Source organism: Mercenaria mercenaria, chromosome 19 (assembly GCF_021730395.1).
Source record: "Mercenaria mercenaria strain notata chromosome 19, MADL_Memer_1, whole genome shotgun sequence".
Classification (NCBI taxonomy): Eukaryota; Metazoa; Mollusca; class Bivalvia; order Venerida; family Veneridae; genus Mercenaria; species Mercenaria mercenaria.
In genome coordinates this window covers 5,078,297-5,105,877 of record NC_069379.1, presented here as the reverse complement: position 1 = coordinate 5,105,877, position 27,581 = coordinate 5,078,297, and the positions used below count along the sequence as shown (strand labels likewise).

The following is a 27,581-nucleotide window of genomic DNA, read 5'->3' as shown; positions in this document are numbered from 1 at the left end:
ATCATTGTTTCAATTATAAAAATACCCTATGTATATTCTATGATATAAAGGCTTGGTGACAGTAGAAATACTTGATTTTGTAAGTGGAAAATCACATATTTTATTGTTAGAGGAAATTAGTGAAGGCCATACAGTCATTTATTTGTCTTTCATTACAGTAAGAAAAATCGAATTGGCTTTTAGACATCGCCAATTTAATGCTGTTACACCAAATATAATCATCTCTCAACCGACATACACGCTCCAATGGAACATGTTAAGGAATATATCATTGTGTCAAACGACAAGACTTCACTTCAAAACAAAGTTATCTGCATTTTTTTCAAAACGTTATCTTAAAGCATAACATGAGTTACATTACAAGAAAGGTTGAATCAACACATAAAAGATTCAATCTGCTCATATAAGATGCCGGAGAAAAAAGTTTTGTTAATGATATTAAACTTGTGGTGTAATGTGTGATATCAAACATTTAATCGCAAAGGCGATTAAGTAAAAGCAAGTGAGCCATCAATTATAATAATTGTTCTTAATCTTAACATTATTTAGTCATATTTTTACTGAACAAATGATAGTACCATTTACTATAAATTTAAATCTAAAAGATAGAATGCATTGTCTTGATGTCCACGTGATTTACCTCTTTAATCCCTCTCTCATCTCTCTAACTGGGTAAAATGTATATTGAAAAAGAATTATTTGATAACGCATTAAAAGAATAAAAATGATGGCACTGGAAATTTAAAAACTATTACGAATTTAACATTTCTATCAGGTAAACATATCAAAACTGTTTTGTCTTCAAATCACTTGCCTTTCACCGATGTGTGTTTGATGTGTTGTAGGGGAATTGAGTTCTTCATAACAGGAAGCAATCCACCTGGCTTACGGAAGGTCGGTGTTCTACCCGGTTTCCCGCCCTTGATGAAATAGTGCATGGAGGGGGGTACCTGTAGCCTTTCTCCACCATAAAAAGATAGAAAATTGACATTTGACATGTAATTGTGACGGTTCGACGTAAAACTCAAAGAAACAATCAGAAGGGCTACCATAAATTTCGCATATCCATTGTTGAATTGTATTGTCGTAATTCTGAATAACTGGTCATAAAATCTCAAGTATTCTAAAGATAATTGCTATCGCATCTGAACTATATGGAGTTCCGACCGTAACATATTAAAATTATTACACGTTTTACTAGATGGTTCTGATATACCCTGAATGCTATTTTACCTTGGTCACTTCGCCTTTTTCTTAGATATAAGATGACGGGAGGAATGAACTGGTTGACTTATAATCTACTGTGCTTCGTCTTGTTCTTAATGGCGTTTCTCTTGGTGTTATAGTTTCTACATTGTAAATGAGAACATGAACGTTTCTTTGGAACTTGATTTGACTTGCAATACGTGTCTATTGTTACTTTTTCTCGTGTAAGGGACTCGCAAGGCAGTCAGTGAGTGCATTTATATATTTGAACTTACTCTTACTTCAAGATAGAGTGCATATGGATGATGGCGTGCTTCTTTTCTATAAGGCAAAGGGAAAGCTTTTTTGTTTTGTTTTGTATAGGAGTAACTACTCGTAACTGTGGATTCGAGAAAAATGATGGACATGACTTCGGGTCAAAGGCAATTTTGCTCGAATTCAAAGATACGTGTGGTTTCTCTGACTTAATCCAATTACATTTCATTGTTTTGATTCATAAACAAAAATAACTTAACTGAAGCTACAAAATTACATTTCAATCACTGAACTATGGAATCCTATTCATTTCGTACGCAAAGTCTATCGAATTTGATTGTTGGAAAATCCATTCGGTATCTGACATAAAATCATTTTAAGAAATAATTGGTTTGGCGCACTCGGTTGGAAGGTCGTCGCATATTAATGATTACAACACGATTTTATATAGAACCTTACAATGTGACGATCATTTCCCAGTATATTTTACTTGTTTTATAATGTTCGGTTGTGATATATTTTTTATTCATTCTGTCATAAAAGATAATTCTAAGTCGGAAGTCGAATATTCAGATTCTGACATACTATACATTAATTGTATATTGATGCATTATATATCATCTGTTTTTTTTTATATACAAGACAATACAAGTATAGTAAACGTAAAGAAGAAATATGAGACGGAGATATCAATTTAAAAGAAAATATATTACAAATATAAGGAATATTCAAATAGCGAATAAAATTGGAAGGGTTAAGTTCGCTCGAGGTAATAATAATATATTAATATCTAAGAAATAAAGTCCGAAATATAACGTTTCGTCTGTTTCAATTATATTAAGTTTTTTTAACTTGGGGACACCCTGTTAGCATGGTACGTTAAGCAAAGATTTCCTGGGTCACTAGTTCGATCAAAAGATGACACCTATAAGACAACTTAACTACTTTGGACTCTCAGATCAGCTGTGAATTTGGCAATCTACGGTAATTAAAAATAAAATGGCGTCATGAAACTGGATTAATTAATCCCAACGCTATACATTCTGATATTTGTTTTGTTTAAAAAACACAAAAATTACCTGTTGCAATAGTTGTTTTTCTTCAACGTCACCGGATTTACGCTCCCAAACTGTCATCATTACATAAGAATGTCTCTACGTTCTCGAACAAAACAAAAAGACACTTTTAGGTATAATTTAGTCTAGATAAATACGAATTCAATATCAGGTTCGTATTTGACATTCTAGTACGGTGTGTTAAACTAACACATTTTGAACAGCATGAAGTTGTCTAGTCAGACTTATAATACACTGTTGTACCACTGTTTTTATTCAATTGATATTTATACATGGCGATTTTTGTTTAATTGGCATTCATAATTTCTTCTAATCTCGTACTGATTCCACTTCCAACTTCCCTTTAAACTAATGATACCGTTCTGTGAAATCTAATCAGTGTAAAATATCAAATCACATTACATTAAGGTATTCTATTACAATTCTGCAAAAACAGTCATGTGATTTTACAGAAGCCAACAAGCTCTTTACTCCTGAGATAGAGAAATTCTTTTTAAAATTTTGCGTCATATTTTTTTTCAATAATCCAGTTCTTTTTAAGAAGAAAACACATTAAAACCGCCTCTCCAAAGTCCTAAATGTTTTTAGATTATTTGTCATCACATTTTCCAAAAAACAGTAATTTCAGACACTTGAAAGACCCAATTTTAATTTTACGGAATGTTGTTATATAATCAGTATCCCTCAAGGGCATAACAAATTAGAACTACTTCTTAGATTCTATTGAAGAGTCAGTTTTTACTATATTTAAAAACAGCAATTATTCCAAAAAAATCAAAGTTTAGTTTCTTTTGAAAGAAATTAGGAATTCCCTCGCTGCAGTTGACGTCACACTATTTGCAAACATTTAATAAGAAGAAATGTTTTATCTCCAGAGGGAAGGTTCCATCTTTACCAGACCATTAGAAATCGCAGATATCCAATACGGAAGACGGCTTTGATACTCAAGAAATCGGAACACCAGCTTAAGATAATAAAGCAAGAAAAGATACAGACTGGTGTCCAATACTCACGAGAACATATTAATTTGATAACATACATCTTCAATTATTGAAACTAAAGACAACCAGATTCTTCAATTTCAAGGAGCAAATGCTTAGTTATTTTTTTATAACTATATTACCAAAATGTAAAGGGGAATGGAGCTTTAATTAACAAATTCTTGCAGACTCTGCTAGAGTGTCTCCATTAAAAATTGTTCATGGTAACGCATAAAAAAGACAATATTTGTCATATTTTTGTACTTATTTATGTCATTATTGTATCAATATTCATATCTATACTTTGGACATTTGATATTAAGAAGAAGGAATTTTTACCAGAATACATTCCATACAGAGAATAACTAGTTTCAAAATCACAAGCACAAGCACAATTAACTATATGGTAACCATATTTAGTTGGTTATGGATCGCAGCCGATTACAAACGAATGTCTTCTGCTGAAATTTCGCAACAAGTTAGATAAAATACAAGGTAACGGTAGATTTTCCGAAGGCACAGAGCACCCAAAACACAGCCATAGAGCCATACATCGCTAAGTAGGCCCTCAAAAAAGAAGCTGTAACTAAAAAATATTCATATTCCAGACTTGTTGCTTCAAAAATCCAAAAGGGTAGATAAAATGGCCGGATGTTCGGGGGAAGTGGAATAAGGAAAGGATGAATATTCAACAGGGAAAACCACGTTCCTAAGACTAATCTTATCATGGCATCAAATGTTTATGGACTTTTATGTAACATATTACGCAGATCCGAAAAGTAGACGGCGAACCAAAACAAAAGTATCATTTATAATATTCAAGCTTCTCTTTCTTTAAACTAGATGGTGATAATAAAGTTAATCCCTCCAAAGGACGCGTTGATCATGATATCTACAGTATAAGGTAACAAGGTACAGTTACCTGCCCTTCGTTACCCAACTAAAGGAAGTGTATCCGAGAGAAAAGAGGTCCCTCATTTCATGTTTGATTTGATTGTAAATAGATATTCTGAGCTTCTGAAAGTAGCCAAATTTTATAGATCTGATGTAAATGAAGTGAAAGGGGTAAAAAAATCTGGAAAATCATGGTTTCTTGTGCAAATGACTGTCTGCGGATTTGTACAAAAAGTAGGCTGGACCGCTTCACTTTGTAAAAATGCAATACAGTATTCATTCTGACAGATGTGAGGAGAAAAGTAGCAGGTCAACAGGTCACTTCAAAGTGATTTTTGTGTTTCTCTTGGATAGATTTCTAAAGAGAAGGTATTTGCATTTGTCTTCAGAACATTGTGTCAAAGCCTTGCATTGATATATTTGTATGTAACCCTATGGGAAATTAATTGTACGTTGGGGCCATAAGTCCCCCCCCCCCCCCCCCCGACACCCTCCCTACGCCAACCAGCTTCCTCCAAACCACAAGACTGCTCCCAAAACCGAATGTTTTGTCCGATCCGTAATATTCTCTTATAGATTTGACACCTTAAAGCCGGGTACCCCTTAATTTCAGAAACCGAACAATTTGTGCAAAAGATAATGCAATAAAAACTATTAAAAGTACTATTGCACACCAGTCATGCTAATTTTGATGCGCCAAAACATTGCTAGACTGCATATCGCCGATTAAAGGAGACAGTGACAAGTTAGTTTTTGTCACACCTATCTGTTTTACACGGCTGCCTTTTGAATGACCTTCACATTGGACATATGTCAAATGAACGTGTGAAAAACAATATAATCGCAATTAGTTATTAATCAGCAGATAATATACCTGTGTTTTACAGATTTTTCTATTATCATCTAGTTTTATTATTCATTGGTTATCTGTTTATAGTTTACTGAAATATTTCTTAACGTATACCCCTTGTATCTAGTGAAATGGGTCGTATATCTGTAGGACTGCCCATTTGTTTGTAAGTCTTTTATGCCCTGAATGTTCACACACACATAAACCTGGAACATCAGTGCCTGAACTGTTCGTTTAAGATTGTCTGTAAAACAAATGAAATAATTTTACTTTTCACAAATGATTTCAGTCCGAAATAGAGTGATATAACTGACTTTAAAAGAAAAGTTACAATAAAATATTATAGATTGTAGTCTCGATACAACTGTACTTGTAATAAAATGCATAACCCCTCCAAACAGTATACAATTCTAAACCGAACAAAAACCTCGGTTCCAAGGCTATCCAATTTAGAGGGGATCCACTTTAATATGATTTAAAGCACTTATCCCAACCACCCATATTGTGACGAAATCTTGGGGAAGGCATTTCATGCTGTTTTTTTTTTTGTTTTTTTTTTCTTTTTTTACCTCAGGTGACCTAGATTTAAACTGGTACCAGAAAATTATTTTTGGTAAGGCATGATGTTTTTTTTAACTCTTCGTAAAACTTGGTCGCTAAAAAGCTCTAAAAAGTTTATATTTAATTTTTTCGCAACGCAATGAACGTTTAATATTAAATTTACTTTTTAAATATACCTTCAACTTCGTAAATGTATGGGGTTATATTTAAACATGAAAGTACTAACGCGATAAAAAATATCTTATTGACGTATAAGCTGTAGTCAGAGTCAATAAAATTTGCCAGAACTTTTCCATGACATACAAAACACGAATAACTTACGGAATACTGACAGCATTTCTCGCAATAGATATAGATTATTCACCAAAAATACGTTTTTTTTCTAAGTCATTTAATGGTGTTAATTACAGTCTGTCATAACAACGCAACGATTTCTTATAAAACAATGACTTCGGTTCAAATGACATATTGCAAATGTCAAAAGTATCCGAAAAATGACGGTACGCAAGAACGATAAAACCATACTTTATTGATATTTCCTATGGGAGTAATAGTTCATACAGGACACTGTGAACAATTAATTTCTTCTTCCATTGACATCATGACGCCAGCAGTTTAATGCTTCACCAGCATTTGTAGCTTCTAAAGCTACATTTTTCTTACATTGATTTAATCGGAATCAACGATGAGAGAATTGCTTTTCATGCTCAGTTAATCCGTTCTTAATCAAAGAAATGACTGAAACGGTGTATGGTGTAAAAGTCAAGCATAAATCAAATGTTGATCCACTATTTTCTCTGTATGAACAATTGTAAAGTGTTTGCCCTTATCGAATAATTCTCAAATATCACTGCGCATGTATACAAGATAATTCAATAAAAGTAAAGTTCAGTACATTTGCTTATGGCATTTATTAATATAAAAACTATTAATAGCTACACTGAAGTTACTGAGTTTAAAAGCCTTTTAAGACAGTAAGTAGTAAAAGCATTGCAAATAAATGGGGTGATTCGACAAAAACGGTTTTCATTATATTTTATCAAGGCGCATATTACTTTTAAAATGTGAACCTCTACATATAATGTACAGTGTAGTTTGTTTACCCATTCGCTAAATGTTCAATGTTATAAAATATGATAAATAAGAATGTCATTAAGCATTTTGTACTAGAACAATCTTAGGTCAAATGTCAACATTTACTGAGCCGCCCGTCATGAGGACGATTTTTCGAATATCAGCATTCATGTTAGATCCACAGGTCAATCTTATTAGGACAATAATTCCAAATGCCCGCTGGTCTGAACGACAACAGTTATTTTAAAATACGATATGTTATAGTAAAAGTAAATAATAATCTGGTAGTATCAATATACATAGAATATTATTGGCAAGCTGTTTCGAAATAAAGTTCTCATCACAAACTGCCCTAATTCTATTAAACTTACTTCATTAAGGTGGATTTCCGAACACTATGTGAAGGTGTTCGTATCAATATCAATTTGCAAGGTTAATTTTTAAAAAAGAAAACAAAAACAAATTTTTAAATTTAGTGCAAACACTTCGGTTCGAAACAATTAGTAGTACGTTTGACATATTAAACGATTCTAGAGAACTGTTAAATAAGAAATATCCTTTTTCACAAGGTATATATCGCAAATATATATATATATATATATATATATATATATATATACAAAAGAAATCAAATATATACAATATGAATCCTTTGAAAGCGTTAACACTCAGTATTCTTGTGCAACCAAATGCGAAAGTTATCCGGATCATAAAACTTTTTTTTTAAATGCTTCTTCGTTCCTTTTCCATCCATTTCGGCCAAGTTTGCTTTCAGTTTTACGGGGCTCTGCATATTTTGAATATTAGACTGACATACTTATGCAGAGTCAAATGATAAAAGACAACGTTTTGATTGTGTCAGTTGTCAAAAAGAGGTGAAATGTGCATCGCATCCCTGGTCCCTAAAATCGGCCTAATCGGTGTAATACTAAAAAGACTCAATGATCCAAAGGAGAGCACGTAACTGAATTAAATGACGGATATCTCCTTAATCCTTGAATGTTTCTCATTGCAGAGTTGGTGCAGCCGTTCTGCGCAAGCGCGGAATTATTATCAAATGGAACGCACGGCAAAACTACTCACTCTTTGCATGTCCGCGCGCATTTAGTGTATAATATGCATAATATACTGACTAAAGGTTAGGGTTAGTATCACCATGGTTACAAAATATATACATTTAAGATATTTTTGTTCAAATTTAGTTAATCCGGTATATACCGGAGTCTGTAATATATCACAGGCGCACCAACTCTGTATTCAGTCACAGCCTTAATCCTTTCCCGACGAATACCACCTAAACATGAATTTGGACAGACAGTATACTTTAGTAACATAAAGAAACATGTAATTTGTGGTAATAGATAGATCTTTGTCTATATGTTTGGTAAACGGGAGATGATAATAACTCCATTAGTTATATGATATGATTATGAAGATGAGAATCATTGTAAATGTGACAGTAATGAACATTTAGCAAGAAAATAGTCTCCCGACATTTTATGATGATTATGATTTACAATGAATTGGGTGACAGCATTTGAATACATATAAGCCAGCAAAGAGAATAATTTGTAAGTTGTGCTATTAGAATACAATAGGAAAAAGTAAAGAAAGAATCCATGCACACAATGCGGTGTGTTACAGTACTTGGATTCAGTAGAGGCAACCGATGTGAACATCTACATACGGTATCGCACGAGTGGCAACATTTGGATGAAATACAGACAAGCAAGGATAAATTTAGAAATGATAGTAAGTATGTGACTGTATTTGGATACATAAAGGGCAAATACGAATAAACAATACACGTGATTATCACCTCTGTCTCTCATTTAATTGCTACGGTCACAAATACCAAGTGACCGTGAAAATCAAATGAAAAGAAATTAATATAATGTTAATTATTATTTTCTTATTTTCAATTTTATTTTTATTTGATCACGTACATAAGCGGCGTTATTTCCCTTACTGCTTGACACAATTTCAATAAGTATACTCAAATATATGCAATGATTGTATACAATAATTATCAAAATCTTGATAAAAAATGTTTGTTACGGCAGATGTCTCTTAATAGTAAGGGGAGACCATTCCGTATGGGATTTGTCAATACCAGAACTGGTAATAAAGTTCAAATGTTAAAAGATATTGTTATTTTGAAATTCTATTTATTACTTTGTTGTAGACATAACTAAGTAATCAAAATGGAAGTAATGCATTTTACTTTCAAATGAGGTTAATTCATTTTTCGGTTACCGCCCCAGTTCCATCTGCAAATACATAGCAAACAAAATAAAAAAAAACAAACATGGAAATGTATGCAAGAACGTTTTACATCATACATGTACAGTCATTTTGAACATAGTCATCCCGCCCGCTTAGCTCAGTAAGGAGAGCGCAGATCTACGGATCGCGAGGTCGATCCCCGGGCGAGGTGTATGTTCTCAATGACGGTTTGATATACTAGGATACATCGTGCCTGAAATCATTCGTCCTCCACCTCTGGTTCATGTGGGGAAGTTGGTAGTTACTTGCGGAGAACAGGTTTGTACTTGTACAGATTCCTTGAACACTGCTTAGGTTAACTACCCAGCGTTACATGGCTGAACTACTGTTGAAAAAACGGCACTGAACCCAAGCAAACAAATGAACATAGTCAAGCACCAAAGAGTGACAGATTTGATACAACTGCGACTCACTAAGGCCTTTGTTAACCTCGTCAATTAAAGTCTTAAAAAGAACTTACGTCACTTAGAAGCGATGCATCACCTCTTTGTTTTGCTGACTCTTCACTGATTGGACGGAATGAACCACGTGACTTTACATCTTTTAACACTTTCAGCATAATTATTTTGTTTTTAGCCTGCAAAGAGAACAAAAAAGAAATTCCAGCAACTGATATGTGTACACGAATATAGAAAACGAAACGTAAATACACCAGTCCTTAATGACATGTAAATGTGTATAATATAATACACTCAAAAACTTTAAAGTAACATAATGTTTTTTCTACAAATCTAATTGCACAGTTAGAGTCGTCATAAACAATGGAGTCAATAATATTTCCTATTACGCTAATCATTATTCAAACCTTAGGCAAACATAGGAGAAGACAACTTAGTCGATCAAAATCAGACTTTAACAAGAAAGAGACTTATTTCATGTCCACAAAGTAAATTTGGTAGCGGCCTTTTAAGTAAAGGTATAATGAGCGGTAAATAATGGTGGGGCAATAATTTTTAAAATGAATGTTTTGGCGCTCTTTTCTTTTGGTCCAGTTTTGTATTTCTGCAAAGTTTATATTCTGTATATTTCAGGATAAATCTTACAAAAAAGAAATCAAAACTATTTCAATTCAATTTCCATTTACCAGAAATGCGCTGAAAATAAGCGACAAATTTCTAAATATTGTTGACATAGATATTAAATACAGTTTATTTATACCTTAACACACGTGTAAATTGTGAATTGTAAAAATAAAATTCCTAGCTTTAGTATTAATTTTAGCTCACCTAGGTAAGTAGTCTTTGACTTGTCAGTATGTTAGAATTCTAAATATGTTTAGAAGACATATATTAGAAAATAAATTAATTGCATACCACTTATAAAAGCTACAAAGTTTATTTTAACGGTTGACAAATGGGCGGTGCTTTATGTTGGCGCAGCACATCTCGGCCTCTAATTGCGCCATGATAAAAAAGCAAAAAAAGAAAAGAAAAAAATAATAACAACAAGAGAAGAAGAATGAAAGCCGTGAATTCGATCCAAATGCCAGACGTATGTTCTTCGTGACGACTTGATAAAATCATTATTTACACTCGCCCTATTCTTTTCGAATATAAACTTTGACGCTCATTTTGTATGAACAGCAAAGGAAAGGCCCCAAAATTACGATAACGTTGCTTAGTGATAAAGGCCACTGTTTGATGTCCGCGTATAGTCAGGGAGGACGTTTCTTAGATGACGCCGATATTGTTCTGTGGCCGGGAAGCTGATTTTTATGTTAAATCGACAAAACGTGTGCAGTTTATAATATGATCTTGTTTACAAATTGAAAGGATCCAGACTTTAAAAGTAAGAAATGAATTATTTGACGATCCTATTCTGTCGTTCATTATGCGTGAACTACGAAAAAAATATTTTATTTCTTAATTGTCTCTGAAATTATTCGTCCACCACTTCTTATTCATTGATTAATGTTGGGAATGGATTTGTTGCAGTTGATGTCTTTCGCTAGCACTATTTACACAGTATAAAATGTTGATGATTTCCATTTTTTTCACTTCACGGAATACGTTTGTTATCTAAATAATTAAAATACTTTCCCTTAAAAGTAGGTAGTTCCTTAATACCAGTATTCCTTAATATGCTGTTCTAGTCAGTAAGTACCTTTGAGGTGCTGCATTGGTATTCTTATGAACAATCAAATAAACAGTAATGCACTGGCGTTGAGAAAAGGACAAAACAAAAATAAGAAAGGAACAGGCTTTATTAGAAATCGACAATTCATGATTATTTTCCATTTAGGCCCTTATTGATTGGGGTCTTTATTAAACGTCAGGAACAATCAGGAACACAGCATAGCAATTAAATAACGAGAAAAAGTCCGTAAAGTCTGTTTTTATAGACATCGCTTTGATTTACGAGTCTCTAGGGCAATTTTGCCTGCCAAGAAAGAGATTGTTTAACATTGTATCAAAAAAGCATTTTATGTTCAACTTGTCTTGAAGTTAGATGGTTTGCAACAATTACACATTTTCATGTTAAGAATTCAGATGTAATTTATGCATCGCTGCATGTTCATTACGGTGATTTTATTTTATTTCATTTTTTTTAATTCAGTAAATGGTTACAAAATGAACTAGTATAGCACGCCGGAGGATATCATGGTAATTAGAAGCTAATAGAAGGAACATCAACATTAATAGAAAAATTCATTGAAACACCGAGCACAACAACCACAGCTAGAGATTCTAACCTCTAAATTCCTTTAAAGCCCTGCTCCCGTACTCCCTTTTAACCTTGAATTATCACTGAAAAAGCATGAAAATCCTGACTATGAACAGTGACACCTGTCAAATTCACAGACACTTGGGGTTCGGACCCCCACATACCCCATTCTCCTCCGCCCTTGGTAAAGTTTAGCCATTTTTTTTTAGCATTTTACCATGTACTGAGCATAGGTGACGATCATAAAACGCATTTTGTAACATTTCAGCGTGTTTTTTTAAAAAGTATTTTACCATCAATGCTCTCAATATTACAAGATTTGAAACATCACACGGACACTAGGGAAAAAAACAGTTAAACTTTTAAATGAACCCCTACCAATGAATCACTGGTATCAATCATCAGACCTGTTTCCATTCTGTCAAATGACACCGGTCCCGACAACTGTCATTTGTATTCCGACGAGAAATCAATAAATAATATAAATCAATCAATCTAAATTCTATGGAACACTTCCTTGCGAATTGATCCCTGCTTTGAACTGCGCATATCGTTGCCAGGTACCAAAATTGATACCGTTTTGACTACATTATACCGGATTATCGCTTCAGCACGTGTTACACGAGGTTTGTTTACATAAAGAAGTGATGATCTGGTTTAACATAGCCGTTAGATTATCAATTTTGGTACCCGGTTTATGCCATGCGCTACACAAAGCGAGGGTCCAGCGCAAGCAAGTGTTCCCATTGTTCGTGCGATGTTTCATATCTTGTAATATTGAGAGCATTGATGGTAAAAATGCATTTTTTAAAAAGACGCTGAAATGTTACAAAATGCGTTTTATGATCGTCACCTATGCTCAATACATGGTAAAATGCTAAAATATATTGGCTAGACTTAACCAGGGGCGGAGGAGAATGGGGTGTGTGGAGGTCCGAATCCCAAGTGTCTGTGGTCAAAATAGAGTCTATTTTATATAAACTTCTATATGAAATACCTGTGGTTGTGCGTGCTTAAGTGTGGCACGTGTCCGTTAACTGTTACCTATTGTAATCATGGGTTGCATACACACAAAAGAATTTAATTTGAATAGCCGCGGAGCAGGGCTTTAAAAGCAAGTTAACCTCAAACAAAACTAGTTGAAAGATATAGCAAATAGTGCAATAACATCACCTTTCAACAAGTCTCATGAAAACTATATAAAAACGATATAAAAATTGTAGAAAGCAATTTATTTAAACACTGAATGATATGTTTTTTGTAAAAGAAAATTTAGCTGTAATCATATTTTAATTTTAGTGCATTATTGTGATACAATGTATACACATGCTTCAGCCTTTGCAGAAAGTTTTAACTACTTTAAAAATTCTTTCTTAATAAATAAGACAGACAGATATTCTTTCCCTACACAGCTTAGAAGTGTGCGATAAAAAACTGATAAGAATGTCAGTTTATTTGATTAAGCTTTGCTATGTCTGACTGCTAAATCTGACAATAAAGAAAAACGAGGGGCGATGTTATTAAACGCAGCGGTCCTCTTGGCGCGAAAACAATCAAACAAACAGTGTTCTCCTTTTGTAGATATTTATTTTGTCAAGACCGTGATTTATTAGGCTTTTATATAGAGACGTTTTCGTAGACTTCTTTTCTATGAAGTATTTAACGAAAATGTTTGAGCTTTAGTGTAAGGCAATAAAAGTTTTCTATGAGAGTTCCTAGAGGGATAAATTGTCTACGGTTAGGTCGATATAAATAGCAGTATATACTTAAGGTGATAAAAAGCACATTTCGCTGCGCAACAGTATGCCTATATCTCACTCATTTTCACAAAAATCAATTGTAGAACGTATTTGTATTAATACCGTATTTGCCAAAGATATACATGTAAACTGCCAAAATGATAATAAAGGATAACTTTATGTGTTAACAAAAAATGAAATCATCTTTAATACCCCACCATTGTATCCAGGCTCTATTCTACGATATTCGCATAAATGATGTTACGTCATTGATTACAGTTTTGTAAAATGTGCAAACAACCTTAAGTATGATATTAGTTTAAACCAAACGGAATAGCAGTTTTCTTTATTTAATTGTATTAGGTCTAGATATTATGTCTGAAAATTGATACAAAACAATCAAGGAATGGTTGAAATCTCATCAAACACACCAGTATTTCTGACGACCAAACACTGAATAATTTCTATCTATATTTATAAAGACTGGCATCGTGATTCACAAGTGATCGTTTAGTCATTATATAAAAAGGTTTATATATTTTTCATTATAACTTTTTACATTTAGTGGCTATTGCGGATATACAGTCAAATTTACTTATTAGATATTACAGCGTATTAGAGATTTTTTGTGTGTGTTTCATTCCCTTTCGAGGGCTCAGAGCAAAACTAGTCTAAGTTTATATAGAAATAGAAGCAGATAGACTAGTTTCCCTCTGAGCCCTCGATTTAGAGTATTCGGCTGTTTTAAATGAAGGGAGACAAATGTAAACACTGAGGTAAATTTTATAACAATGAAGGGTAAAACGATAGACGCGGAGACAATCTATCATTGATGGTGACAAATTAAACCGTGTACAATTATAATATATATGTTCTGATGTAAAAGCCATAAGTTATTACAATATAATGCTGCTGTTGGTCAGTGTTAACTTTTTTTTCGGCGAGCGCCGTCTAAGAACGAATTCGTGACCTGGTTAACAACTCAGACTATTTGATAATGCATTATAGATAATTCATTAAAATGAAAGACTTATGCAACACTCTGCCTGATTAGGTTTCTATTCTCTCCCACTTTGCTTGTAGTTAATGGCGCTATTTAAAGTTTGATGCTACATTTCGCTCAGCATATTTAGAAGAATATTGGTGTATCTAAAATGATAAGTAAGTTTATTTATATATTAATAACCTGTTCAAATATCAACATTCATCAATTTACAGGAAACGCTAAATGCGGTCTGCGTATAACATAAATTAGGGTGTGAAAAGCCGATCAATTAAGGTCTTCTAGGTAGAAAAGTGTCTTCCTGACCACTGCTGTAATTATTCGTCGTAGGATAAACGAAACAAAATTGCACACCTACGAAACGTTTGCGAAAAATTAAAAGAGAACCATATAAACTGTTAAGGTGTGGTATTTAGTTTTGCTTTTTGAAAAATGTTAGATAGATGATAGAATGACACATGAAAATCTCATAATCTTGTCTTCTTACCATTCGCCGACCATTATTTTTAAAGATAGATGTTGTTATATTACATAAAGTGAATACTTTGATGTCTAAAATAGTATGTTTGTTACAATGAGGAGGAACAATAAAATCGAATACAAAAGCCAAAAGTATATCAATTTGAACTTAATGAAGAAAAAAGAAAACCTATATCGAAATTGTCAAGATAATGCAAAGGATATATTTCTGAAAATGTGTAACCAGCATGTACATAAAAATTTATTTCTAGCATGCTCTGGGCAGAATCATATCAACGCTATATTTCCTCCCCCATTGATAGATTTCCTGGCCTCATACTTGTTATTGTGTTGTAAAGATGCGATAGAGATCGCAGTAAAATTTATTGAAATCCATCTTCATTAAACTTTCTGCCTCTGCACATGACAAGCATGCAAGAGAAGCGGAATTATTTGGAGAAATTTTGATTTATTCAATTACGGAACGACGACTTGTTCCGATTGCACAGGCAAACATTAGTAAACCGAACAAGTGAAATCCGTTTTATAACATATAGGAATGTACTTTGAAGAAACATTGAAGACCTTTGCTGTCTGCTTTATATCTGAGACCTTGATAGGGAAAGTTTTCAAAAGTTTAATTTTTAAATACATTGACAGGATGAAAGAGAAGATTACATAGTATCAAAAAAAGTTGTTGTTGTTGTTGTTGGGTTTAACGTCGCACCGATATCAGTAAATGATTGATAAAACACAAAATATTTTAGAAAAACTAAGAATAGACACATCCATGATTCGAATGACTTATTACCGCTGGGCGTTTTGCCAGCTGATAAAGAAAGCGTTTTAGACGATATCAAGTTAAGATTGTTTGTATCATTTATCAATATGTTTTATTTTAAAATGAAAAATGTAGTTCAATACAGAAAGCCACAAAGGAGTTTTATATTTAAAGCACTACCGCTCGTCCTTTTTTCTTACATATGAAGGTGAGCCTCACTTGGGGCGTTGAATTCTTCATGTGAGGAAGCCATCCAGCTGGCTTACGGAAGGTCAGTGCTTCTACCTAGGTACTCGCTCGTAATGAAATAATTCACGGAGGGGCACCTGAGATCTTCCTCCACCTTCAAAGCTGGAAATTCGTCATATGACCTATAATTGTGTCGGTGCGACGTTAAACCCAACAAATACACATGGATGTTACATTTTCAACTTGAATTTTACTTGTAATGTTCTCAGTTGTCATTATAATACAACAAAACAAGGATAAATATCAAATAGGAATGTCACGTTCCAAACACGCAGTCTCCTCAAAACTTGGAACGGCCAATGGCAAAAACGCCATGGGAACCTAAACCGGTTTTAGTGCGCACCCAGCCTCACTGAGATAATGAACGAGCTGCCTTGAATGTTACAGCATGGGTATTCATTTCATGTTCGTAACTTTACCATACCTTATATAACTAAGCTGATAATGTCAGCATTAAAGTCAGCTATAAAAGATTTTTAATTGCATTCGTCTCAACGAGCCTTAAAGACCAGAAATAATACCAACACAGTGACAAAAAACTACTCTGAGATATTTGCGGCGTAGTCTTACAGGCTAACTTTGCGGATGTTCATAAAATCCATTAGAATAACTATTCAAAATATGATAATGTTGTAATGTTGGATTTTTACAACATAAAATTACATAATACATAGTCTCAGTATTGCATAATATCATCTAACAGTCTAATATTTTATCATAAATGTTTGTATTTACAAATAGTATGGTATTTTAAGTTTTAAAAGCATAGACTTTAGCTAGTCTATTAAGGGCATTCAGCTAGTCTATTAAAGACTGCTGATTTACCTAGACAGATCATTCAGTTCAGTTTATTCATCTGATACTTTATTATTGCTTATATACTTAATAGACATCAGTACTTTCAGTTTATATTTATTGTAACAAACTGCATTTAAGGTAGTTCTGCACGTTTGGATCGAAATTTTTTCTACAATGTAGAGTTTGATTAAACTCTGATTTTTCAAAACTTCAGAATATACCTAGAAAAATCAGCAAATAAAAAAGATAGGGTCGTGTGCTTGATTTTTTGCTAGACTGATTTGAAAAATTTGGACCTCATGCAATATTTCATAATGGGAGTCTATGGGAAAATCATAACTTTCATAACATTTTCGCGAATAGAATGTTTTCTACAATGTAGATTTTGATGAAACTTCCCATGGTTGTTCATAAATATATGGACTATAATTTGGTGAAATAAAATGTATAGGTCCGTGTGCTTATTTTTGAGATATTTGACTATGATTAAAGTGAACCGGACATTTCACGCTAATTTTAACACATTATTTTGAATTTTTTAGCGTGCCGTATGTTTTAATATCATATTCTGACTTTAGAAAAATAGCAACAGTGCCATTGTAATAAATTTACTCACAGGTTTAAATTAATTTATAAATTGATTTTCATTTCCGTACGCCGAATCCAGGCTTTATTCTACGTTTCCGGATAAATAACGTTACGTCATCACTTCCGGTTTTTCAAACGTGCATAACTACCTTAATATCACTACATATTTTCATTTTGTATTTTCATCAGCTATATTTAGTAAGAACAGTTATGAGAGAACTTTGAGCTATTTTTAGATTATAGACAAAGAGTTTACATAAGCATTGCCAATGTCATAGCTGATTTGTAAGATCAATGTTGAATGGCTTATCAGAAAAATGCTGACCAATCAGAATGTACTTTACATCATTCATGGTTGACTGCATTCTGGAAGAGTTTACCTCAGTAAAATTTCAGAGCCATTTCTTCACTCTGTAAGGAATTTTTGGACTGACAACATCTTAAAAACTCTCTTAGGGTTTAGTAATTAATAATTAATTAATTTTGTATTTATTTTTGGCTTTTTATTTAACCTTAGAGTTTTACTAAATTCATTGTAACTTTTCTCTAAATTAGAAAGTAATTTTCTTTAATTAGGTAACTTAAATTCTATTGTTTTGACAGCAATTATTTTAGATTTTCATCTTTAAATACTTCAGTAAATATTGATAATTAATTTATATTGTTATATTTAGGCACAGAGTCATACAAGTACAGAGTCACAAAAATACATTTATATACTTTAATAATAACATTTATTTAGATTATTATTTACTTTTTGGCAGAACATAAAACTTTATTCTTTTTATTCATTAAGCTGGTTTGTCATCTTTATCAGTATTTTTGGCATTTTCCTAATATGTATATTTGGATCATTTTGTAAAATATTAGTTTAGAAAGTAAAGTAAAAATTTGGTTGGTTTTCAAATTCATTCAGCATTTGTGTTTTATTTTCCCTTTCTAAGTAAAGGGTGGTGTCATCCTGACGTGTCAGTTATTTAGACGTAATAATTTACTACTAGCAAACTGCTAGGCTAGACCACTGCTTCCAAGCAAACTATTAAACGAACGTATAGATAGACAGGCTGTTCTACAAGACAGCGTTAAGTAAACAAAACTTATATTCCCCACAACAATAATACAGGACTCGGTTTGCTTGTTCATTAGTGGTAGTTGAATGTAAAACACCTATCATGTAGTTCAAATGAACAGACTACATTAACCTTCTTCGATAGCATAATTTAGTTTTAATTAGGTATTAGTCAGCTTAAGACTGTTTAAACATTGCAATCAATAATGAAGATTTGCCAGGTCTAGGTTCTAAATCTAACTGATTGTCGAAAATATCACTTAAGGTGGCGCTCTCAGTGTATTCAATAGGTATGTATGTAGTTAGACCAATTCCTTAGTTATTAGTCTAGTGTATAATGACGTTCTTGTAGGGACAATACATTTTACTAAACAATATATCGGGAATTATAACTTGTATTAGCAGACAATTATACTATTCTATTACAGCGTTTTAAAGTAAAGTGGATTTTAGTTGAACTTGACTAAGTTTTATATTACGTATTAAACAGTATCACATTTTATTTATTTTAATTCCGAAGAAACAGGCTTGCACATTCATGAGTCACTCTAAGTTATCTTTAAGTTCAATTTCCAGATGTTGAGATAGACAAATGCTAGCTTTCACAGAAAGTTGAAAATATAGGGCCATGTACTCTAATAACTCATAGATGGTTGTCTTGTTCATTCAGAGTAATTGTTTCTAATTTCCTTTAAGAAGACCCGTTCGTGCAGAGCATCAATTTTTTTGTTTAGAAAAGAGCAAATACTAAATGAGACGGGGTTATTAGAATTGAATTAAAGAATTGAGATTTAGCCTTGATTGATAAGGAGGCTTTATGAAACGTTCGGGAAGCCCATGACGGCAGCTAGGCAATTAAATAATGAGAAATGAGTCCGTGTATTGTGCTTATTAAGACCTTGGTTTGATTAATCTATTCTACTCAGCTGTTTTTGCTTGAACAGAATGAGATCGTTGAAAAGGATATCAAATGCGATTATATGTGGGATGTGTGTAGTATGTGTGTGTTTTGTAGTTATGTGCTTCACAGTGAACACACTGTTATAAGGACTGAGCTCTTGGTAAAGGCTCCCCTGTTGGATATTTAATCAGTTTAATGTTTTTCAACAATATAATTTAACGAATATACAGATGCAGATGCAGATGTTATTGACAAACCTCGCGTACATTGTTAGAAATGTATAATAACACAGTATTATCGTTTCTAAGAAAAGCATTTTAGTCCCCTACTAAGGGAACATCGGAGGAAACTTTATGAATGCAAGGCCGTCTGCCCGTCCGTCCGCAAATCTGGATCCTGCAATTAAGCAAAAAGTATTCAAGCTAGGTTTAGAAAACTTGGTCTATGTATAGAGGGCAATATGTAGATAATGCATGTATATGACTAATGCTTGTAGGTCAAAGGTCAATGTCATAACTGAAGGTGAAGTAAAAATAGTTTCCGCTCCGTAACTTTACATGTATTAGTGGATTGTCTTAGTGGTACTTACAAACGTTCCTCACTATGAGGCAATGTGTCAATAAATGATGTATGGTCAAGTGAAAATTTCTTTGTGCCCAATAACAATAATTGGATTGAAGGATGATTTTATTACTACACAGAAATATTTCCAATGACTAGGCTATTTGTCACGCACATGACCGATGGTTGTCGGTCAATGGTCAAGGTCAAGTAAAAAGTTGCTTCAAGTTAAAACCAGTAAGAAACAAACATGCACAGATCTTCAGGTGTGCTTACTGTCTGTATTTTTTCCAAAGTAGTCAAGGATCAATCGTGTAAAGCTATATTATTTTAAAAGCGTAAGTTTCAAAAATGAACATCTTAGACGAATATTTACATCATACATTGAATCCTACCGTATACTGTATAAACTCGAAACCTATCGTATGATCTATCAACATCATTGTCTATAGTTCATCCGTTCCATTTCATCAATGTAAAATAGATCAACATGAAACGGATGTCTTACAAAATGAATCTTATTTACTAATTTGTCCTCCAGCCTTTTCGTAATGTTTAATGGGAGACCAAAATTGATCACAGCTAAATGGGAAAGAAACATCAACGCTTGAAAGCCTTTCACTGCAAGAGTTTGCTCTTTGAGCACTATACAAAATTTGAAGTCCACTAACTCATTTCTCCATGAAATTCCTTTTTGGCAAAACAACCACGAATTTTCATGACCGTGAAATTAAACAATTTCACAGTATTATAGAAAAAGATTTGCATAAATCCTAACCTTCGTGTACATGATAAACACACGATAAGGTAAAGAAAAAGGAATATATTCTTCAAGTTTTTTTATCATTTGTTATTATATTACAATCACACAAACCGGTTGTATCGAAGTCTGCACTAGAATAAGCTTACTTTCTTTGTGTACTCTAAGTGTTCAATTTAAAACTGAAGAAAAGTAAAACAAAGGCCCACGACTTATATTTTTACTTTTCAGGAACGGGTACATGTATATGAATAAATAAGGATGCCATAGAATACTTAATTGATAATAGAAAGTATTTTTAAATTGCCAGATTGCCGGATTTAAAAAGCACTTAGAAAAAGTAACCAATAAAACCTTAAGCTGTTTTTAGTCTATTTTGGACAGTCAACATGATGCATTTGTAAATGAGTGTAAAAAATACGAGAAAATACGAAATATTTCTTTCTTAAAGAAGGGCTATTTCTAGATTACTTAGATATACAGTTGAAGAGTCTTTGCTCAAAATCTTTCCGGGTTTTCATTATACTAAATTAAGCTGTGTCATGTCTACATTGTAAATCTGACAATAGGCCATTGATTGATATATTATTAAACGCAGTTGTTTTTCTGACGCCAATACCATTAAACAAACACTGTATTCCTTTGTCCGGATATCTAAACTCAACAAATATAAAAACGCTATTTCAAGCCTGATCATGTTGGGTACGATTAATTCAACTCAAACTTTTATAATGTGAAATCCTTGTCGAAAATGTTTATCATTTTTTTCAATGTCACGACTTTTACTGATACTCGATATTTATTTCCAACTGTAGAATAATCTGTACATCCGGAAACAAAACTACCCGAATACGAGTTTCATGAGCGCAAGTTACGATTAATGTTACAAAGACAAAAGAGGCCATTGATTCCCGGATTTATTATTATTATTTATTAGTACGCAAAATGACAAATATACACGTTACGAAGTTGCTACCAGACCCAAATCCTTGGTTCACCCTTTTCCTGCTAAATTTCTATAATGAACTTGTCCACTTTTCAATTTTGACCGTACCATTACCTGTTAAAAGGGGTGCATACCAAGAAGATACTGAATGAAAGGCGAGCAGTGCAGGTCAGGTTACATTGCAGGGATGCGCAGGCTGATCCTGGTCTGCGCTGGTCGCCAAGGCAGAATCATTTGCCCAAAGCAGGCTCAAAGTTAAACTAATAATTGAAATTATCTGAAAACATGAAGGTATATATGTACGAGTCAAAGTCACTATTCTTCCAATCATATGAACATTGGATCGAAACTTTTCACTCCAAGATATTTAGAAAGAAAAAAAACAACAGTGATTAAGTTATGTAATGACGGCCAGCGATTATTCACATGATGATTCTCCCAATGATTCAGCTCATTTATTAAAAAAAAATAGCAATACACATTTGTCATGTTCTATGCATTATTTTGCAATCAGCAGTCATTATTTATCATTTCAAGAATTAAGATTTGATTGTCGATATTTGATAATTAAGCATTTAATTGGTAAGCATTTCTCATTATCTTATTGGCATTAAGCATGTTGCAAATTAAGATTGCGAAGTGGTCTTCTAGACTAAGTACGATACTTATATTGAAGAAGTAAGGCCGCACGTCAATGTTACAAGCAACTACAAATTAGATATTTGGAATAAGTCAGCTCTAGATTTCTTCGATCTTTAGGTCAAAGATATAACATCAGAAATTGAACGAAATGTCAGTATTCTTAATGAAGCAAGGAAAAGTCAACAATACTGCTGACCACTGATTGATTGAAATATTTATTAAATTCAGCGGTCTTCTGGACGCCAAAGCAATTACACCAACACTGAACTTCCCCTCTAACAGATATTTGTTTAGGCCGTGCTTTGATTTATTAATCTATGGTGTACATCTCTAGTAGTAAGTACCAATAAAGGAATCAAAAGAGCTTATATAAATATTTTGAAACATTCGCAACATTTTGGAGAAAAAATATAACAGACAGATTTAAGTTTCTTTGCAAATATAAATTGCATTTACTAGCCATATTATATACATGTATACTGGTGCATGTTTTACATACAAAGATTGCTTTAAAATATCTGATCAACAGAAAAATACAATATCATCAAAGTACCAAGCGGTTTATTGATCATATTGAAAAATGTCTTAACTCATGGCATTTTATCATGTTTACAAAAACGAAATTCCAAAAACCCAAACTATTTTATTTGAAATTGTATCGGAATTGTCATAGTAAGGTCCTGACGCCGCAGAACATTTTGATAAGTAGATCAAATAACAGAAACATACAAATGTTCCCGATAAAAGAATCTCCTAAGATATAACATAGGGAATCGAAATTTACTCTTTTTCAATAGTATTTTGTTTCCTTAAAAACTTATATATGAGATTTATGTGCCCAATATTGTTCGGTCTTTTGGAATCAATATTTCTGTATAATAGTATTCCGATGCTTAGTTTGTGAGACACTAACACATTTCAATGCCTCTAATGAACAGACTTTTATTCAAACAGACTTTATTTTTTTATTTTACTTAGTTGCACTTTGACATTTTAAGGGACATTCTGACTGCTTATAACAGTCATTGCCGCTAAGTGTTTAAAGACATTAATAAGGGACTCTTAAAAAATAGTATATTCATTTTTATTATGTTATATTTACGCTATTCTTTCCCAATGTGATATAAAACAAATCACATGATTTTAGACGAATGCAATCTTGATTTTGTTTACTTTAGACATTTATTTTTCATTAATGCGGTGCTCTTTTGAAAATAAGAACCAGACTGACATAGCTGCCACAGTTTACACTGGCTCAAACGTTCCTACTGCTTCCATCTTATTAAATGGCTACCAATCTCATCTTATCCCAACTAGAAAGCTAAATTACTTAATCCCCATGTCTCACACTCAGTACTTTTCTAACTCCTACTTTCCAAGGACCATCCTACTCTGGAACTCCCTACCAACTTATGTCAAATCTAGCTCCAGTCTCAGTATCTTTAGAGAGAGGCTGGTGGTGGTCAATATGTAACTGCATTGCTTCTGTCCTATTTTAACAGTAGCATACTGTTGTGTTTTGTTTTTTTTTGCTTTTATTCTCTTAACGTTAACATATCATTTTGTAACATATCATTTCTTTAACAACTGTTTCTCTGACAGCGCCGTTCAAAGATAGTCGGAAATCGACGGTTGGATGAAATCATTCTGGCATGTGTCGTCTACAGTTTGTTCAACATATGTTTACAAGTCGTATAGTGTTAAAATCTAATGCATATTAATCAGTGAAAGAACTATATTTCATGCAAAGGTAACAACTGTTATTACGCAGTATTCCAGGAAGAATATGAGAACAAATTAGGATCTTGCTGTGTTAATCACATCAGTTTGAGAAAGAAAAATTGACAAATATATTGTTACATTCAGCATAATTTTCGTCGACAAATAAACCGAAAACTGTTGCTTTTACACTGTAATGTGGAGCTGAATCTTGATTTTAGTTAAATCTACAGCTCAATCTAAAGCTCTCAGATATTAGAATAATGCAAAAATTATTAAGTCTGAAAAATGACGACCACAGACTTCAAAAAAGTTTGAAATAAAATAAGCCGCGCCATGAGAAAACCAACATAGTGGCTTTACGACCAGCATGGATCCAGAGCAGCCTGCGCATCCACGCAGTCTGATCAGGATCCATGCTGTTCGCTTTCAAAGCCTACAGCAATTAGAGAAACCGTTAGCGAACATATGGATGCGCAGTCTGGTCTGGATCCATGCTGGTCGCAAAGCCACTATGTTGGTTTTCCCATGGCACGGCTCAAATGCTGTCTCAACTTAACAAATCAGTAGGTATTGACAAGTGTTAATGGATAACCTCATACGAAATGTACCATGCATATATAATATAAAAAGTTATAAAATTAAAACGTGTAGTAGAGATAGGACATTCATCGTGCAGAACATGGCATTTATTTTAATCGTTAAGTCGTTTTAATAATTAAGAATCAGTTAAAAATGTTCTTTTATTTACTGTTTTGTTTCCTTTGTCACTGCAGGAGATGAACGTGAAAACTAATGTCATGTCGAAGTAACAGATGACAAAAGACAAGATTTAATGTACCTCATCCTTAGTTTTTATGTTGAAATGATGCGAGTATGATATATTTTGCAAGTATTTCTGTTTGTTACGGGCCTACTTTGTGATGCGTTGCTCTCCAATTGTGTGTTGGGTGCTCTATACTTCCGGGAAATCTACCCAACTTTTATTTTCCATGACGATCGTTACAGTGCAAGATAACAAATTGATACTTCCAAATATTTTTTTATCCATAACTTTATATTGATTTTAAAATGAAACTGACCTCCAAAGATAAGACCGCATAAAGTATTAGACTTACTGTTGTTGTTTGTTTGAGTTTATTCGTCTAAAAGAACGGAAAATGACTACTTTGTTCCACAGACATTAATATTATGTTTATTGAGTGAAAACACACTTCATTAAACGTTGTGGCTTTCTGGCAGTCGACAATTATTGAAAATAATGACAATCGAATTTGCAAAAATGTGACGAATCTTTCCTAGAGCACGAAAGGGGGGGGTCCCAGTTAGGTGTCTGCGCAAAATGTTTTTTTATTTTATTTATACTTTGTGGTAATATACCTACATGTATTAAGTTTCATTAACAAGTGTTACTGTTTCCAGTTTTGACTTTCTTTTATAGATATTCACATTTAAAGTGGGTGGGGTAATCTGACATGTGACCAGCCAGGAACACAATATCTGTTATTTTTTTAAAAAATAGTTCTAACTTTTTACCTGAAACTTTCATGATAAAATAACTATGCAATGGACATTCACACAACAGGTTGCATTTTAAATTGTACTGAATACTTTTTTCAGCACAGAGTCACAAAGTTGTCTAATCAAATTTACTGATTTTCAATGGACGAACTTCACCCAAAAGCTAAAACATTTTTTATTAGTTGAGATATTAAGGTGTTATTTTCAGCAGATATTGTAAACTAAATAAACATTAAAATGACAGAATATCAGTATACTCTGATTAATATTGGAAGAGTGGTACACTCTCAAACTGGGTAAAAGTGGGTGGGGTAAATAAATATTCGAAGCAACACTACAAAAATTGTGCAGTTGTTACGAAATGGCCTCAGATTGTCTATTACTATCTTAATTGTGCCCCCATGAGTGGTGGGGGCATATAGATTTGCTCTTGTCTGTGCGTCCGTCCGTCCATCCGTCCGTCCGAAGTTCGTGACGCGCCTAGCTCAAAAAGTATTTGATATAAATTGATGAAACCTTGCAAGAGTCTTTATCATGATATGAACTTGCGCACCTTCTATTTTTCGTCTGGCTCCGCCCCTTAATTTTAGAGTTACTACCCCTGAAATAGTAAAAAATGCACATTTTTACCTTGAGACACGCCTAGCTCAAAAAGTATTTGATATAAATTGATAAAATCTTGCATGAGTCTTTATAATGATATGAACTTGCACACCTCCTATTTTTCGTCTGGCTCCGCCCCCTATTTCTAGAGTTATGGCCCCTGAAATAGTAAAACATGCACATTTTCACCTTGTGACACGCCTAGCTCAAAAAGTACTTGATATAGATTCATGAAACCTTGCCTTAGTCTTAATCATGATATGAATTTGCGCATCTCCTATTTTTAATCTGGGTCCGCGCCCTATTTCTAGAGTTATGGCCCCTGAAATAGTCAAAAATGCACATTTTCACCTTGTGACACGCCTAGCTAAAAAAATATTTGATATAAATTGATGAGTGTTTATCATGATATGAACTTGCGCACTTACTTTTTTTATCTGGGTCTGCTCCCTATTTCCAGAGTTATGGCCCCTGAAATAGTAAAAAAATGCACACCCTGTGTCCTACAGACACATTCTAGTTTTATTAAATACAGACTTGGTTGATAAATTTTAACAAAGATTTTTTCTCTTTAATAAGACTTTATTCATGTGTGCTATGGAAAAATCAATGCAGAAAATTTAATGTTAATTTGAACAATAGCTTTCCTCAAAATATACTGCCTCAGGCAAAACCTTTTGTTAAATACTTTGAGCTTTCAGGGTTAATTTGGTTTGTCTACATGTCATGTTCAAGGTCCATGCTTTTTCCATGACACACATGTATAAAGTGGGAAATTTTTTGTTAAAATTTATCAATCAATGTGGTATTTAATAAAATTAAGATAGTAATAGACAATCTGAGGCCATTGCTTAACAACTGCACAATATCTGTAGTGTTGCTTCGAATATTTATTTACCCCACCCACTTTTTTCCAGTTTGAGAGTGTACCACACTTCCAATATTAATCAGAGTGTACTGATATACTGTCATTTTAGTGTTTACTTAGTTTACAATATCTGCTGAAAATAACACCTTAATATCTCAACTAATGAAAAATGTTTTAGCTTTTTGGTAAAGTTCGTCCATTGAAAATCAGTAAATTTGATTAGACCACTTTGTGGCTCTGTGATGAAAAAAGTATTCAGTACAATTTAAAATGCAACATGTTATGTGAATGTCCATTGCTTAGTTATTTTATCATGAAAGTTTCAGGTAAAAAGTTAGAACCATTTAAAAAAAAATAACAGAAATTGTGTTCCTGGCTGGTCACATGTCAGATTACCCCACCCACTTTAAATGTGAATATCTATAAAAGTAAGTCAAAACTGGTAACAGTAACACTTGTTAATGAAACTTAATACATGTAGGTATATTACCACAAAGTATAAATAAAATCAAAAAACATTTTGCGCAG

The 27,581-nt window shown here is 33.1% G+C and overlaps 1 protein-coding gene across 1 annotated transcript in view; it reads right to left on the bottom strand.

Annotated features, from left to right (window-relative positions):
* The window catches only part of LOC123542689 (potassium voltage-gated channel subfamily H member 7-like), a 159,841-nt gene that overhangs the window by 54,680 nt on the left and 77,580 nt on the right, over window positions 1-27,581 (bottom strand). Inside the window, exon 2 of the mRNA XM_053532066.1 lies at window positions 9,643-9,759. Within this exon, the coding sequence (XP_053388041.1) occupies window positions 9,643-9,759 (117 nt within the window). The remainder of the gene's footprint in view (window positions 1-9,642; window positions 9,760-27,581) is intronic.